This window comes from Acanthopagrus latus, chromosome 5 (genome assembly GCF_904848185.1).
Source record: "Acanthopagrus latus isolate v.2019 chromosome 5, fAcaLat1.1, whole genome shotgun sequence".
Lineage (NCBI taxonomy): Eukaryota > Metazoa > Chordata > Actinopteri > Spariformes > Sparidae > Acanthopagrus > Acanthopagrus latus.
The window spans coordinates 18,225,005-18,242,983 of NC_051043.1; the positions used below are offsets into that span (position 1 = coordinate 18,225,005).

Genomic DNA, 17,979 nt, shown 5'->3' on the forward strand with positions numbered 1-17,979 from the left:
GACTGTCCAGTCCCCGGGGGGGAGGAGGAGGTGGTGGAGGAGGAGGAGGAGCAGGAGGCGCGGGTCCCACCAGCAGGGCCCTGGCTCCTCGCCTTCCTTTTGGGGGATATTTTTGGTATGCATGTCCGTGCCTGGCCGTGTCCGATCCAAATAGATTCGCCTCACGTCACCTCTCCAACCCACCCACCCACCCATCATCACCATCATCACCACCGCCACCACCACCCCCAACCCCTTGCGCATAAAACATTCATTAGAGCGCAGGCCCGCACTGCAAGAAATGTCCGTCTGAATAAGTCATTAAGTCCCCCGGATTCACTTCTCGAAAACCCTTCAAAGCCCCGTCGATTACGTAAAATAACTTCTGTCTCCAGCCCCGGTTTGGTTTGTGTGAGGGCTTTTTTTTCTTCTTCTTCTTCTATAAATAACTGTAGTGAAACCAGGCAGAGAACACAGGGAAATGGAATAAATATCAGCGCGCACGTCTCGCGTTCACCTTGATTGATGTGAGAATCACACTTTGAGCCTGGAGAGGAATATTTTTTGCAGCGTGATGCCCATAAAACATTCATCTCCGGATTCTCTCTCTCTCTCTCTCTCTCTCTCTCTCTCTCTCTCTCTCTTTCAGCCTGACTGAAACGCACCTCGCTGCCCCGCCCTCCCTCCCTCCCTCCTCCCTCCCGCACCTCCCCGCGGTAAACGCACACTGACGCTCACCAGTGCGGCCGACATCCGTGCGCATCCGCCACACTTTTTTCCCCTCTCTCTCTCTCTCTCTCTTTCTCTCTCCGTAGACTTGGGAAATACACAGCGGGGCAGGTGATCTCTCGGACTGGGATATGTGCTGCTTCTCAAAAACAAAAACATGGATCCAATACTGATTTTTTCGCCCGAATCCTCGTTGATTCTCTTCCCACTTGTGCGTGCACCACTTCGTTGAGCTCCTTCTTCTTCTCCTTCTTCGTCTGATATTTGTTTTTTTGTTGTTCTTGTTGTTCTTGTTTTGTAGGGAGGTGTCGACTGGTGCTGTCGAGTCTGCTGATCCCAGTTTGGATGTTTATCTGCTGACTATTTTTTTCTAACCCCACTCGCCTAAAATGACTGAGCTCGGGTGCAGCCGGAGACGCGGCTCCCCACTCGGGAAGACCTACGGCTAAAGTTTGAAGGGTGCAGGGGTGTCTTTTAGGCTGTCCGTCTCCCTCTCCCCCCACCCCGACCCCCCACCCACCCGCCAACACCACCACCACCACCACCACCCCGACTCCGTGTGCTGGATTTCTTTTCTTTTTTGTTCTTCTTCTTTTATTTTATTTTATTTTTTATTTTTTGCAATCAAGCCCATTACATTGCAATAAACAGCGGATACTTCTAATCTGTCCGCGCACACGCTGGGGATTCATTCGACTTGGATTTATACAGCTTCTGGATTTCAGCCCCGTCCGAATCATGAAGACCGTTATCATTGATGGTGAGTAAAAGCCGCACGTTAGACAATAGGACGGTCTCTTGTAAAGTTTTTACACATAAAAGACTGACTGGGTGACTGCGCAATGATACAAAAAAAAAAACCCAAAACAAACAAACCAAAAAACAAAACAAAAACACAAAACCTAACATCGGGCAGTCAGAAATAGACACAGATACATCACATGTCCTAATTGGAGTTTACTCAGCTGGCTCCTCCTGGGGCGGGAGGGGAGGAGGGAGGGTTGGTTAAACTGGTACATGCCTGAGAAATGCGCAAAAAGAAAAAAAAAACACACACACACACACACACACACACACTTGGGATCTCCACAGTCACTAAATGATTGTTCAGTTTTCGGGAGCGGACTAACAAGCAGCGTCTGTGTCAGTTATGGATATTGCGGCTGTAAACGACCTTGACTCAGTGGCTCTTAATTGAGTCATAATTCAGAGCAGATCTCAGGCGTGGATCTTTCTTTATCTCTCTGTGCGTGCGTACGTGCGTGCGTGCGTGTGTGTGTGTGTGTGTGTGTGTGTGTGTGTGTGTGTGTGTGTGTGTGTGTGTGTGTGTGAGCTTGAGGTGCCGTGTAGTGTTTGTGGCGGTCAATATGCTCTGCATGATATCGCAACTTAACCCGGGCATCCGATCAGCCCGTCTGGACGCTGTGGGCAGAGCTTTTTTTTTTTTTTTTTTGATGAAGTCTGCAGATGGTCCGCTTGGCTGCCCAATAAAAACCGCGTCCTGATCCAGATCCTTTGGCTTATAACTGGTGTTTCTGTGGCATCGTCCCACTCAGGGTGCCGCCAAAAAGACAGGAAATTGCACCCTCCTCCTCTTTCTAAAATGTTTGAATTCTACTGGAGAGGAATGCGCTTACATTCCCGCCGGAAATGGCCGAGAATTTCGTATACTGGCATGAGCGTGCCATAGGTTGTGTGTTTGTTCGCATGCGTGTGCGCGCAGCAAGGTGGGGGGAGAGAGAGCGGGAGGGAGGAAACACCTGGCATGTCAGTGCGCTCGTGTGTGTGTGTGTGTGTGTGTGTTCCCTGCCTGCCTCGCGTAACTACGTTCAATGCAGTGCGGAGTGTATAACACACTCACGTGGCGTGTGATGTCTGATGAGCAGCGCCGCGATTAGATAAGTGCATGTAGAAACTGTGCAACGTCCCCGGTTTGTTCCGTCAGGAGCTGGTGGGAAAAAAAACAAAACAAAAAAAAAGCCTCATCTCCACCCTGCCCCACCCCTGCACACACACACACACACTGCCTCGGCACACACACACACACACACACACACACACACACACACAGAGAGAGAGAGAGAGAGAGAGAGAGAGAGAGAGAGAGCTTATGCAACACCCCGTACACACTCCCCTCTTCCCTCACGTTGTTCATTACTTGGCTGAAACTGCAGGATTATGGTAAGAAAGCTGCAGATTATTGTGGGCCTACGGAGTAACTTTGCATTCACAACTAGCAAAATCAAAGAGGCTCATCTACTTGTGCATTCTCTTTGATATGTCACAGGGTGATGCAAATTCAAGTCCCCCCCCCCCCCCCCCCCCCCCCCCCCTTCATTGGCACAGAATGGCTCTGGGTCCCTCAGACCCGTCAGGCAGGTTTTCATCATCCAGCTGCTGCTGTGATTTAGCACCGGGCTCCTGACACACACCTATGTCTGATTATTTTTTTTTTTCTTTCCCCCTGCTTCAATTATAACTGGTATCCATCTTTCAGGCTGCTGATTTGCCGGAGAATATATGGCCTGTCGTGTCTTGTGTTTAAGGTGTCAGAGTGAGGAGGGACTTTAATTTGCTCTCTTTCCCAGCCAGTCAGCATATGATCAAATGACTCTGTGGGAAAGCTGTTGCTCGGGGGTGCCGTTGCTCCCTGTCTACTGCCAAGCAAAGCCAATAAAGCCCAAATGAATGGATAAAACCATTATGGTGGAACTGAAAGCTTTTCTCTTCAGGAGTTTTAAACCACTGCACAATGAGGGCATTTTCCCCCCCATTAGTTAAGTTTGTTATTGTTTTGCCCAGTGCCTTGCCAAAAAACAAAAAAAAAACAAAAAAAACAAAAAAAAACTCTTGCCCTATTTAAAAGAAAAAAAAAAAATAGGCCACAAGACACAGCGTCTGAGGTGGCGAGGTGGTTCAGAACGTATCGAGCCATGAAAATATAAAAGATGGCATCCGAAAAAAAAGAATAACAGTGGCCAATTTGCATACCTGCATTAGGCAGGATCAAACATTGTGCCAAAAACCAACAATGAGACGACGTCTTCCGCATCCTGAAAGAGAATGTGAAATTGATCCACCTCTGTGTGTTTCGTATGTGGTTTATATACCAGCGGTGGGGGGGGATAATGTTTGTGTGTGTGTGTGTGTGTGTGTGTGTGTGTGTGTGTGTGTGTATGTGTGCGGGGGGGGGAGACAGACAGAGAGGAAGAGAGAGGATGCATATGAGACGGAGAAGTGTGAGTGCGATGCTGCTCGTCACCGTGTGGTATCCGGTTGAAGTGTTCATCAACACGTCGGCTGCATGTGTGATGCAGCTAAATGACAGAAGAAGACTTTTTTTGCTTCTTTTAATTGGCCGAGGCTGGCGATGAGTTTCAACAACCACTCTTTTCTTGAGGGCCTTTAAGAGGAACTATGTAGGATGTGTTATTTTTTTATTATTATTTTTTTTTTCCAATTCCCCACAGTACAAAATGACCATAATACATCTGTAGCCGGGGCAGGTAGCTGATCAATGCTGTGTGCTTATTGATTACTCTGCCAGGGGCTGAGATTTCTGGCTTTCATTTCTAGGTTTTTCATCCAGATTTTCAAGACTCTCTAAGTCTCCACGGTCTCATTTATTCACCCTCTTTTCCAAGTCTTTAACAATTGAGGATAGCGCCATGAGCAGGACCTTCCAGCTATGAAGACTAATAAGCCTCATTACCTGTTACCAGAGACTCTGAGCACCTCCGAGAAGAGGAGATAATAAGTCCGGCTAATGTTGTTGCAATTCCACCTGGTCACCAATAGAGGTCGATAAAGGTCACTGATTGGTTAATCGCCCGCTTTTTGTGACGATCTGTAATGGGGGGGTCAATAGGAGGCAACGTAACTGTAGTGAGTAGAACTTTGGGTTTGGCTGCAACCCAGGACCGAATCATATGGAGGACTGTAAGTGGAAGGTTTGAGCTCGGCAATTCAATTGTGTTCTGCCTCAAAGCACATCAGTGTTGTCCCCTGGGTTACCGCTGGGCCCAGTTGACAATGAGCGGGAAATACAGAGAGGTAGTTTTTTAAAGGTAATTGGCTCTGATGCAGACATCTAGGCCTGGTTCCACTTGTCTCTGTCTTATCTGCACAGCACTTGTATTTTTCCTTTTCTCCTGTTCACCCATATTTGTAACTTTACCGTCGTAGCAATAGTTAGCACAGTGGCTCTTTAAAGGGGCGCTATCTAGTTTTGGAAGAAGAATCAAGCTAATAGTTGTAACATTAAGGAGGTCATAATACAAACACTGTAACTGAATAAACAAGCTGTTCCCGGAGGAAAATTAGTCCCAAGAGCACTGTTTGAAGCTAGAAAGGTGGCAGGGTCCGATACATATAAACAAAGTCGAACAGCAAGAAATTGCATTGCCCATTGGAGGTCAGTGTGTTTATTCAGTTTAATCAGTCATGAAAACAAAAAGAGTTTATTTAGTTTGTCTAGGCATAAAAAAATAAAGTCAATAAAGATCTTTCTCTTCTGATTAACATTTCTTCCCCAAAACTAAAAAGTGCACCTTTAATAATGGAATTTGAGAAGAGATTTCTTCCCTCCAGATATGTCTAAAATGTTCTAATTATGTGATGCAGTGCTGGAATATAGGATAACAACTCTGGAGAGGTGCTGCTTGAATTTAAATAAGGTCATCTAGATTATGACATGTCATTATTTGAAGTTTTATGTAATGCACAACAGCTTATGTGGCAATACTACACGTCATCAACCGAATATCATTTATTACAGACTTGCCACCCCTTTGTGGACAATTTGCCAACATTTGACTCGACATTGCAAGACTATTACCATCAGTGTTGCAACTGTCATCCGTTTAAAATGGGACTATATACTATCGGTGCAAGAAAATGTGATTCAAATGTTAAAACATTTTTTGGATTTCCTGTCCATTTGCGTGCCCCCGCGAGCCATTATTTTCATATCTCATATCGATCGCTCGATGTCTAAAAGGATGAAGATATCAATATTTTGTGCCACATAGCCTTGGTGGTATTAATGCCTTAGTTACAGTGACAGACTGCAGCAGGCTATCTGAGAGCAGATCTGCTATGTTCACTGCATCCTGATGAGCACGCTCCTTCAGGGGCTTCTTTTAATTGGCCGCGCCCTTCAAGTAGCACTGCATTTGTTTATACAGTGCACGCACGCACGCACACACACGCGCAGATTCCCACTGATACACACGCGTGAGCTTGCCGGCCACAGATATCCTTGGAACTATCTGCTCTAGGTTACCCCAGCCTCCCAGCCCTTCGCTGCTAATCAGTAAGACAGAGGAACTAAGTGGATAAACGAATGAAATTCCATTTGTTTATTCAGTGGAAGCTAAGGGGCGAAAATGCACTGAAAGCGGTAGAAATGGAATACACTATTCCCTCAGATTACCAGTCCTTAATCCTCTCTGAGGGTTATTATTCTACTGTCAGAAAATTTGGAGGGACAACAAGCCGAAAACACAGTGTAGACGCTAACCCCCCCACTCCCCGCACGCCTCTCTTAAAATGGAAGTATAAAGACGAACAATGAGCATTGGCTTTTGTCTTGAGGAAGGTGTCAGAGAAGAGGGACGGCCAGGAGAATTGGCGTTATGCAATTTAGGGGTGGTGAGGCGAGTTGGGTCTTTATGGGGGGATTTATTTATGTCTTTTAACAAAAATCCACTCTGACACTCTATTATAATCCTTTAAAGGTGCCTACGCACGACAGAGCAGATCAAACCCTCCAGTGTCCCAAAGCCCAACCCCTCAAATAATACGCAAGTGGAATTTGCACACAATATGCAGCACCATAACAGCTGTGTTTCAAACTGTAGTCGTGATACATGCAGACCTCCGTTGATTCCTTTGACACGGCAGTAACGTTATAAAGCTGCAGCTTCCAGCGTGCACAAACAAGAGCTGGCTAATTTGTCGTACACCTTGCCCATCTCCCTCCGCCGAACAGTGTCATCTTTCGGTCTGAGGTTTCAGAGTTGTTCTCGCCGCGTCCTTGGAACACAGCATGCCCATTTTTCTGTCCACGTATCGGTGAAAGTTGCACGGTTGTTCTAATCCTGCTGCAGATCCAAAAGTGTGCACTGAGCCGGCTGAACGTCGGTGACGCTGATTACACCACAATGGGGAGGCAGACTGATGGCCTAGTAAATTGTTAATTAGACAGAGCAGAAGCCGCTCTTAAATTAGATGCATGAATGGAGCCGTTGTCAGCCTTATAAGTCAACCCTGCTCCGCTACTCTTCTTGCAGGCTGCAGTGCCACTCAGATAGATAAAGTGGCTGCCTGATCCAAGACGTGAGCACAAGTACAATGTCATTGATCACAGTGTTAGGAGCAGGGTTAGCGGAGCTGATTAACGCCACACCACTCATACATAGATAGATAGATGCTGTGGGTAACTCAAGTGTTTTTCCTTTATTGGAGACTGAATTTGTGCAGTGTAAATAAAATAAATAAATAAAAATAACAAACCTGTTAGCTTTTCATTGAAAAATGTTTCTTTTGGCTCAAATGGAGGTTTGAGTATAAAAAACAAGGGGTAGTGTCTCCATCTGTCTAACCCTGATGACTCATAGATAGATACATGACTAAATAATTTAAAGGGGACCTGTTATGCTTTTTCCTTTTACCCTTTGCTTTAATGTGTTATGCAGGTTCTTGAAATAAAAAAAAAAAAGTTCTTGAAAGTTAAAAAGCACAAAGTCTGTTTCAACGGGAGCCTGAAATCGACCTGAAATGCCTCGTCAGTGGTCCCACCTTTAATTCCATGACCTTGTGACCTCACACTTCATCACCAGGTCACACATTTGCACAATATATGCCTATATTCATAGCTGAAGTGAAGCTAACTGCAAGCTGACAGCTAGAGACAAAGCGAGCAGCGCTGGCTCAGGCATGTGTGAGCTGACCAATCAGAGCAGACTGGGTATTAGGGAGGGGGGGCCTTAAAGAGACAAGCGTGTGTTTATTGAGCACGTCAAAATATCCTTGTAGTAAATGATGACCTTAAAAATGTCACAGTAAATGTCCCTCCTTTAAAGATGTTGTGTAAAGTGAGGTTGATATGTCGAAAATGTGGGTGTACAACATGTGTATATATGACAAAAATTCACTTCTCATTCGATCTGCACTGGAGACCCTGATAGGGAAGAGGCAGGTCCATTAACACTTGGCTTCAGTAAACATAGTTTGATTTAATAAGCCAGGTTTTGCTGACCAATGTCCTGATCCTGATCTAAAGTCAGCACTCAGTCAGTATCGGCTGCTTTCAACAGCAGGCAGGGCCATCAAATGTTCAAGCAAATATTTTAGAGGGAGGACATACCCTGGGGAAGAAGCATCAGATTTCTGTCCCCCATAGACAGACGAATATTCACTGGTATTTTTAGCCGTGTTGATTTTATTAGCGCCAGTGATGCGAAATGGAGTCCCTGGCAGTCCTTCTGATCATCTTGAATGAGTCTGCCTGTTGTTGTGATTAATTTGCAAACTTGACAGATTGGAGTTGGTGTTTTTATTTCGATCCTGCGTCTCACTCAGTCCCCGGCACGGCGTCACAGCGGTGCTTAAGCCAAGGAGGTCACCTTGCCCTACTGTAAGCATTGTTGGATCCCATTTTCTTCTTTATTTATCCTCTTTCAAGGCAAAGTTCTAAAGGACCTCTTCAGAAGGACTCTGTGCCTTGCATAAAGAAAAGCTGCATATATGGCTGTTTTCTTTTTTTATGTGAAGGACAGGTACTGTGTGCTGCTGAATGGAGAGACTGCATATTTTAGCGAGCTTTCAGATATTGCTAGCAGTGTCAGGTGAAAGAAGAAAAGCACCTTGAGATGACGGAGCGTAGGCCCACTTAATGGCAGAGAGGGCAGCTTTTTCCGACAGAGAGGCTAGACATACCATAAATTAATAAGACAGATATACAGACAGACAGACAGACAGACATACAGACTGACAGACAGATACAGGCAGCGGGCAGTTTTCCTCACAACAGCAAGGTGCCATGAAGTTAATAAGCTGTACACGATCATGGTCAGCACTAACCGCTTGGGCAAACGCTTGCATTTTGGGTGGCTGTTTCACAATTAAATGTTAAACACCTTCGATGTGAAGCAGCGGTAGGATGTACGACGACTCAATACAGCGTGAAGAGTGAACAGTGAGGCTGTTAGGAGAACGAATTGGCTAGATTGCATCCATTCTCCCGTTTTTCCAAGAATTCCCGCAATTCGGTCACGCTGGGGTAGGCAGGATTCACACGGATTCACAATCACGAGTGTGGTCGTAGTGGACTCTCAGCTCACTCACCAACTCATCAGTGCAGTTTTAATGCGGAGAGTTGATTTATGAAAACATATTGGATGGCTAAATCTTAGGGGTGTGATGATTTAGATTCTTTAAATTGTAATTTCGATTGAAACAAGCTTATTACAAGGTTTTGTTTTTTTTTTCTCTCCACCCTTGCCTTGAGCTTTCCATTTTCAAACATCCTTTATTGATCTGTATGAAAGGAGGGTTTTCTCTGGACAGATTTCGAGAAACCAAACTTTTTTTTCAAATTTTTGTTTATTGTTAAATCTTCAAAGGGTGGTGTTTCGTGTTGTGCTCTGGAATCTTTATTTTTTGTTGAGTTTTATTTGAACTCGCTCAAATCTAACCCGCACCACACCGAGGTGCCTTGGTAAGTCAAGGTGTAATAAAAAACACTTTTCTCTCAAGAGAGATTTGAAAAATGTAAATGACAGTAAGTCTTCGGGCAGCTGGGCCTAAAACCAATGATCTTTTGATCTTCATAAATCCAGATGTGATAGTCCTTAACACGTCAGATAGATGTGTTCAAACATGGGGTTCAATTCCAGAGAAATCTTAAGGACCGGAACTTTAAAGAAGGAAATGTGCCTTGGAATTACTCGACATGGATGGATGGATGGATGGATGGATGGATGGATGGATGCATAGATAGATAGATAATAGATATACAGAATGCTGGATTTTATTTAAGCTGTGATTTTTGAGGTAGAACAAAGCCTTTCAGAAACTCAGTGATGGGTTGTTCTTTCACACAGTCACATTGCAATACATCCACAACAGTAATGCGTCTCCCCGTGAGCTCGGTGAGTCGTTCACAGCTGAAATATGTATGGGGAGCCCTTCAAAGGAAATAGGTCGTCACTTCTCGGCTCAGGGGAAATTGATCCGTTATAGATGTGAGAGCTCATTCCGCAGGCGCTAAACATATATAATATACACCCGTTCTGGTGGTTTCATACAAGAATTCCGCAATTTTGACGCAGCAGATGTAACTTTCTTTCATACACAAATCAATGGCATCAGTGGCAGGTGGGAGTAAAGACATTTGTCAAGCAGGAGATGTGTAATCCTGCCACTGCTGCAGGAGCGACTTTCTGAACATACTCAGAAGCACAAAAGTTGAATCGATGAAGTTCCCACTCGTCTGCTGCAATCAGAGTGCCCCCATAACCTTCACTTTGAAAGCACAACACTATTGTTTATCTGCGTGTAACTGGACGGGGCTGCCCTCGCAGAAGCAAAATACGAGTATGAGGGAGACGTTACTCCCTCCGAGCTGAGGTGTAAATGCCTCTGTTCAGGGACGTTTGTTTGAATCGGGTCTCGCTCTCTGTCATCTCACGGGCCCGAAGTAGGTCATTCTTATTAAAATGCAAATCTGACGCTTCATCGCTACTCTGCTTTTGTCCCTGTGGATTTTTATGCCGAATGCGTACTCCTCCCTCCTGATTCTTTACAATACTGCCTTCAGTCCCACGTTCCCTTACTCTTCTCCCGTTGAGTCGGTCATTCTTCTCTTTCTAATTCTATTACTGTCTCAGCCTCTCTCACACACACACACACGCACACACACACGCACACACACACACACACACACACACACACACACACACACTGTCGCTCATCTTCCTGTCTTCACTCTCAGGTGTAAATGCTGATTATCTTGTGTAGATATCAGGCCATGGCAAATTAAATGTGACCGCAGCTAGCCTGCCAGGACGCCCATTATAATGATATCTGTAATCTGCCGGGCTCAGGGGAAGCAGTGGGGAGGGGTTTGAAAGATAAAGGGATGATGGTGGAGGGGCATTCAGTATGAATCCGGTAGCTGGCAGAAGTGTGGCGGACATGGATTTTTCCCTCCACTGATGAGGTTTGTGTGGACTACAGACCATATGTCACCCATGGGTTTAAATCCCAGTGCCAGTTCGAGGCTGGAACATGAAAAGATGAGGTCATGAACCATTGTATACAGTATGTCCACTTAGTGGAAAGCAGATTTTTCCCCCCTTAACTCAGCTTATTTTCTTTTTGACTTTTTTGACTACAGCTTTATCAGAAATCAGAAGCAGATGTATTACCGAGAAGGATTTTACACCAACGAGGAATTTGCATTACACTGAAGGCAATAATGCTAAGCGTCCCCTGTCGCTGTGTTTCTGCCCCATCACTGGTGCTTTGACGTCTTCATCCTTGTATTTTTCGGTGCTGCTTCAGCATTGCTTGATGCTCCTTGTCTGTGCAGCGATGTGGTAGCCATCAGTGATCATGATAACTACCTGGTTCTTTAGTGGAACCAGTCCTACTGCTAGAATAGCAAAATGCATCATGCCTGGCTACTCAGACGATTCATCCAAAAGAAAAAAACAAAAATCCACTCTCAGTGTGCAAATGTAGACATTCTCCCTAATGTGTTATCAGCTGGCGATAAAGACCCAGAGTGGCAATGTATTCATCTGACTGTATTGTGGATGATCCTATCAGGGTGCTGTGTGCACCATCAAAACAAGAGCGTTTAGATCCTGCAGTGCAGCCTTTTGACACGACTCTCAACAGTGGGCGGGAGACCTCTGTAAAGAAACAAAACAAAGAAAAAAAAAGAAAAAAAACGTGGAATCCCCCCGACGTTCGAGATCGGAGAGCACAAAGGAAGAATTGATCTGATAAGCGGAAAGATTGTACGGGGGATATGTGTCTGTGGCGGGCACGTCGGCTTGGCTTGCATTCCAAAACCTCTAATCAGGAACGGTGCTTGTTTTCACATGCCTGTCCGTGTTCCCAGCAAAGCCTATCATCACAGCAATTATTCCAGTGAGGGAGATGAGCACTGCCAACACTCCATCTCCGAGCTGTAAACAAATTATGCTGAGGGGGACTTGATGATGTCTGTGTGAGAAACGAAATCATTCTGAAACCAATTCTGATGGTCCCGCTGCGCCTTCTCCGGGTCCTCAGTCAGCAGATACTCACAGGGGTGAAACTGTGCCGCCACTGGAGGCAAGCGAGTTGGCTGTTACAGATGTACGCCGCATCTGGATGTATTGGGCCCCTTGTTTTCGCATCTCTCATCAGAGGTGTGGACTCTGCTCCACTTGTTTGGATAATGAGTTTTGACGGATTCAGATTTTTCTCCGTTCGCACAAATCAAGGCTTAAAATTCCCAATTGGCGCCTTCAAGAATTAATTGATGGAGATAGCAATCTCCATGTGAACCCTTTACACGTAATGTAATTCATCTCGATGGCATTGAGTCAGTGGAGGTTAATTTTACTGACACAAGTTCGTAATTAGTCAAACAACCGGTGGCTTGTGTTTTGATCTACCGCGTGTGTTTCAGCCTCTTTTGTTCTTGTGGAAATTTTCTGGCGGATTTCAATAAATCTTTCAGCGGTTTTTGCCGTGGGTAATTGACAGGTTATGTTTTCACCCCCTCCATCGCTCCCTTGGAAGGCATTAGCATATTGAGTTTCATGCCCGACTGTGAAGCGATTCCCACCATGCCTTTAAAAGGCATCGCATGAATAGGCGGCACATTATACCGCAGAGAAATATGAGACAGGAGCGAGAGCACACTCTTCTTCCACTTTTTTTCTTCCTGCTCATACACACTTCAGCGAGATGAGTCCCCCCCCACACACACACACACACACACACACCTGCTTGCTAGAGCCCCCCTGCTGCTTGCTGACTCACACAAGGTTTAGGAGGCGGACCGTATTTTCAGGAAGGGTGAGTGGTGCCGGTGAAACAGCCATGAAATAGGTACACCTTCCCCTCCAAGTTAAAGACACCGGAGCCTACCCTGGTTTTCCTCCGCTGTTTATTCTTGCTTACTCCACCATGACACTGAAATTACAGTTGGGAAACTCTACAGAATCAGATCAGCAGCTCAGACTCACGCCGACTACTGGAAATCAAAGTGCTCGACTACTTTCTTTCCTCTAGGTCAATAGCAGAGTTTGGATTAACTGTCAGCAGCCAGCTGTAACAATAAATACATTTCTAAGAGGGATAGCAAATAATGTCACGCAGTGTCTATTCAGATCATTGATTTTCGGGGTTTAAACTCACATAAATGAACACAAAACAGCTACTGTCTTCCTGCCGGTGCAATCATTATGTTCAAAATGAAACTCTACTTCATCAGAAAAACACAGGCTACTGTTTACGGTTTGTCGGAGGATCTTTTCGAATGAGTTCCACCACAGAGCAGTCAACCTGAACATATGTAAATTGGCTATATGGGGAGGTCGAGAAAAGGCCCAAACGTCCATATGTCTGCATAAGTTATTCTAGCATCCCCGCAGATAACAAGAATCACAAAATGAACAAAGTGCAAACACATGGATACATACATTTACATAGAATAATAAGCAACCAGAGGGAACAAGGATACATTATAATCAAGGTTACAAACACAAATCCATTGTTAAGCATTTAAAGATAAGTAGTTTAAAATAAAAGCAACCGTGGTTTTCTTTAATTGCCCTTTAACCAAAGGAGGAAATTAAGTAATTAGGAAATCGTGGGGGGGAGTTAGAAAATTTAGACAAAAACACCAATATAAAGTGAATACAATAACGCAGTTCCACTGAGATGCCTGTTTAGGTTTCTGCGCTCCGCCCGGATACAACGGAGGTGAATGGAATTTTGTTTTGGTGCTCACAGAGTCTAAAAAATACATCTGAAAATCCAACACGCCCTTTCAGAGACAGTATTCCTGAAACTCAGGATGATCCAAAGACCTCATTCAGGAGTCTTTTCTTCCTCTGGAGGTAGCACATCCTCACAAATAAAACATAGTTTGAATCTTTTATGTTTGCTTATTTCTATTTTGGTCCATTGTTCTATTTTCTTGTCACTTGATGGGTTCAGATCTTTATTTATTTATTAATTTTTTACCAATAGTACTGGTAAGCTGTGTATTCACGTTTATTTTACATAACAGCTGATACAGTATCTGTGTTTTTGAATTATATATATTTCGATTCCATACGAGGGACTGTTATGGGAGCATGTTCTGTGGGAGAAGTGGATGACTTACACCTGTGTAGCAGAGCATTCTCATCTGTCAGCTCCAAATTAGGCTCTGTAAAAATGCTGATGGTAATGAACAGTTTGCCAAATATACTTGGTCGGCCATTATTATCTCCTTGGGAGGCCACCCAAGTAAAATATATGTGTGGGAAACACTGAGCAGGTTATCTTTTTATACTAGTTACCAAATACATGTCAACTTTTAGCTGTGTTTTGTGATCTTATTCCACCTCATAAGCCCTTTGTGCAGGTCGCCAAATTGAACCTAGAGGCCTTGTTTCATTCAAAGTGCCTGGTTAAATAGGTCGAGACGTGTACATTTAGAGATTCTAAGAGGTCACTCCGGGTATCGCAGTATTTCCCATCAATGGATTCAATCTGCACACAGCGTCGTAATAGAGACCTGCTATTTTAAAAGCTAAAGCATCATGCATTAGAAACCATAAACAGCCATTAGCTTTCCTCCAGTGTGAGAGCACTGCACCTCACCACTGACCTGGCCGAGGCATTACTCAGCAAATGGAGGGACTGGCGACTGGAAACTTTATTGCGGATGATCAGATGAAAGGAGATACGGTTTACTGACATGGACTTTATGGATCTCTCTTCCTCATAGTAGCCTCACCTACTGAATCTGCAGTTTTGTTTTTTTTTTATTTTTATTGGGTTTGCCTTTATTGGGCAAACATTGTCCACCAAAGCTGAGATAACAATGTCTCTGTGATGGCAGTATTATTTCAGACAGCCTTCCCTCATGAAAGGCGGAAAGGCTTTCTTGTTATTTTTTTCCCATTTTTGCTGTGCCCATATTCTCTCTCTTTGCGCTCACTCTCAAGGATATGTTTACTTTATTATGACAGGAAGTTGTCACAATAAAGTCCCTTACCCTCCTCTGACAATAGGCCTGGCAGATATTTTGTCTCCTCCAGTGGAAACTTATTCTACATTATGTAACTGACATTGAAAGAACTCCTCTGTGAGGATTTCTTTGTCAATACAGCAGCACTCTAATTATGTCCTTTTCATATCGGAGCAGAGAGTGAGTGCTGCCCGATATGCTTCTGGAGTATGTGATACCTTCTTTATTACTCAGTAGAATGAACCAACCCGCCCTCTGCCATTCTAAACTATCCTCCTGTGCACCACCTTGTCAATGAGATAGAGTTGGAGCTCAGCATATTGGGACTGTATTACAGTATCGACTCGTCATCCACTTAACAGGAGAATCAGCTCCGTTTACGACTAATTAAAGCCATTAAAGGGGGGCACACGCTAATGCATTTTTGCACAGATAACAGAAACATGGGCGGCAGAGACAGCCAGGCTCATTTTACCGGCAGGTCAAGATGAGAGTAATTAACTGGGTATTAAAGTCACAGCGTGTCGTGTTCGCCAGCTCTCAGCCGAGACAAGATGGAGGCCCGAGTGCAGAGTCTTGATACGGGTGTCATCAAAACTCTGGCAGATTGCTTCTCACACTTCACACTTCTCCAGTGCTCTCGGCGAGGATCCGAGGAAGGAAGGACCAAAAAAAAAAAAAACATGTCCGTAATGAAAAAGGAAATGCATCAAATTATTTGTTAATGAGAATATAAGATGAGTTGAACTCTGAACTCTAAATGGTGGATCAACATCCAAACATTTTTTAAGATAATGAAGTTAAGATATAATGCAGAAGCTGCATCAAGTTCATGATCATGTGCTTGACTGATGAAAGAGCTGCAAGTATCACAACTAGATATGCTGCTTTTACAGACACTCCTTTGTATTGCAGGATTTGCTGAAACTCTGAGTCACTTTGGAGCAATTCTCAAGAGCAACCCTTGGGAGAAATTATAGGTTACATCATCGGAATTTACATAAAATTGTCCAGCGATTAGCTGAGTTTTGTACCCCGATGTACCGAGTTGTTTCTGCTTTGTCACATTTTCATTATCTGCACTTCTAACGGAGGATTATGCAGGTTAAATGCATGAAGGACTTGCGTAATGGCTGCGAGTCGACTGCACACACGTCGCCGCCATTACTGCGCAGCCATTATTCCAGAAAGAGAACAGCCTGCAGCCTGTTAGGCGGAAAGTGTTGTGTACATTCCTCACTTGATATACACACATCTTTCATCACACCAAACGTGCATAAAGTTATTCTATAGCCGGTGGCAGAAAGAGACATTACTTACAGCAACACTGTGTAACTTTGTTATCTTAAAATTACAGCTTCAAAATCATTGATGATGGACATTAAGACATTATAATGCCTTTGTATTGTGTTGCAGAAATATCTACTGAAGTTAGCATGCTAACCAGCTAGCTCGGGCCTGTCCTGGTCCAACGATCCTGTGCAGGCGGCGTGAACACTCACACTGCCCTGACAGCTCACGGTCCAAAACCGCTTGTTGCAAGGCTAACGAGTCTGCTACAGTTAGCAGCATTTAGCGGTTACTCTGGTGGTATGCTGCCCTTTATTTGTTCTGAGCATGAACTTGACAGGTGGCTAGTTCTTACACATTGCACCTCTAAACCACACATCTCCACAGAAGTAAGCTCAAAATTAATGTAACCATCTGAAACTTGAAATGCTGCATGGACAGTAATGCACCTGTTATATAATGTATTACATATATTACATGTTGATTATGTATAACAAATAATTATTTTGATATATAAAGCACCTTTTGCTGCGAGTACTGCGCTTTTACTTTAGGAGATTTTAAACGTCGAGTATTTTTACCTTGAGTTATTCCTACTGAAGAAACAGAATAGTTCTTCCACTACTGTGTGCATCCTAGAAAATCCAGCCAGTCTCTCTGCAGGGAAGCATGTAGGAATAAGCAGAAATTACATAGATAAATATTCAGTGTCCAGATGTAGATAAAGAAGACAAAACAAAGTGTGGTTCCTGCCACAAGGAGCAAGATGAAAGCAGAGGGCTTTAAGAGATCCTCCACCTAAGGTTGCTAAGCTGAGTCTGCAGTTATCTCTCATCCACTGTGCTGAATACAGGAAGAGGGGAAAGGGAAGGGGAAAATAAGGGCTAGGCATTCTGTTGCCAGATTGACTCCATCTTCAAAGAGATATTAACATAGCGCCAGTTTCCCTTTTATCTTCCTTTAATTTCAAGGATGCCAGCCCAAATTAAAAATGCGACACAACTGAAATGAACCTAAAATATAAGAGACACAAAGGAAGGAGGGGAGGAAGGGAAGTAGAAGAAAACAAAGAAGAGACACAGGTTGGAAGCATTGATCGGAAAGAAAGAAAAACATCTCTCTTATTAACTGCACCATCTCGGGTCTCATTTCCAATAATCCATTCTAGTCCTGACCACATTTTTATTGCAACAAACCAAATCATGGGCGCAGATGATCCAATAGTCCAACTATTAAAAACTAATGGACCCTTGTAAATCCCAAATGATCAGAGAGGAGAAGATAGTTTGAAATCATCCAGGTTTAATAATTCAATCCCGACAGCTGTCAGGTTCATTAACATTCAGCTATAATAAGATTAGACCCACGTGGAGTTTGAGCCACACTGAATGGGACGTGGGCGCTGCATGCTTTTCATAGTTGCACTGTTTATGGAAAAGAAAAACGATATTTAAATGTTTGGTAATGACATCTAGCTGTAATCCTAATAATACTCTAATAACACTGAATTTCAATATTTACCAGGGTGAGCTGGTTTGTGAAATTTGCCGGATTCCCAGGTGACAGTGCTATTTCATTGGTACGCAAGACGGCCTCCGCAAACACTCCAAGTAACTGCTTTAATGACTGTTTTCCATGTCGGCAACAAAAAAAAAAAACAAAAAACCTCCAGACTTGCAGCTGTTCCCCGTGCAGTTAGAAAATGAGCTTCTGATGAGGCAACGCTGCCGCAC

The 17,979-nt window shown here is 44.1% G+C and overlaps 1 protein-coding gene across 1 annotated transcript in view; it reads left to right on the forward strand.

Moving 5' to 3' along the window:
• The first annotated feature begins 717 nt into the window (after window positions 1-717).
• Window positions 718-17,979, forward strand: part of rtn4r (reticulon 4 receptor) — a 47,414-nt gene continuing 30,152 nt past the window's right edge. Inside the window, exon 1 of the mRNA XM_037096878.1 lies at window positions 718-1,468. Coding sequence (XP_036952773.1) covers window positions 1,447-1,468 — 22 coding nt within the window. The 5' untranslated portion in view covers window positions 718-1,446. The remainder of the gene's footprint in view (window positions 1,469-17,979) is intronic.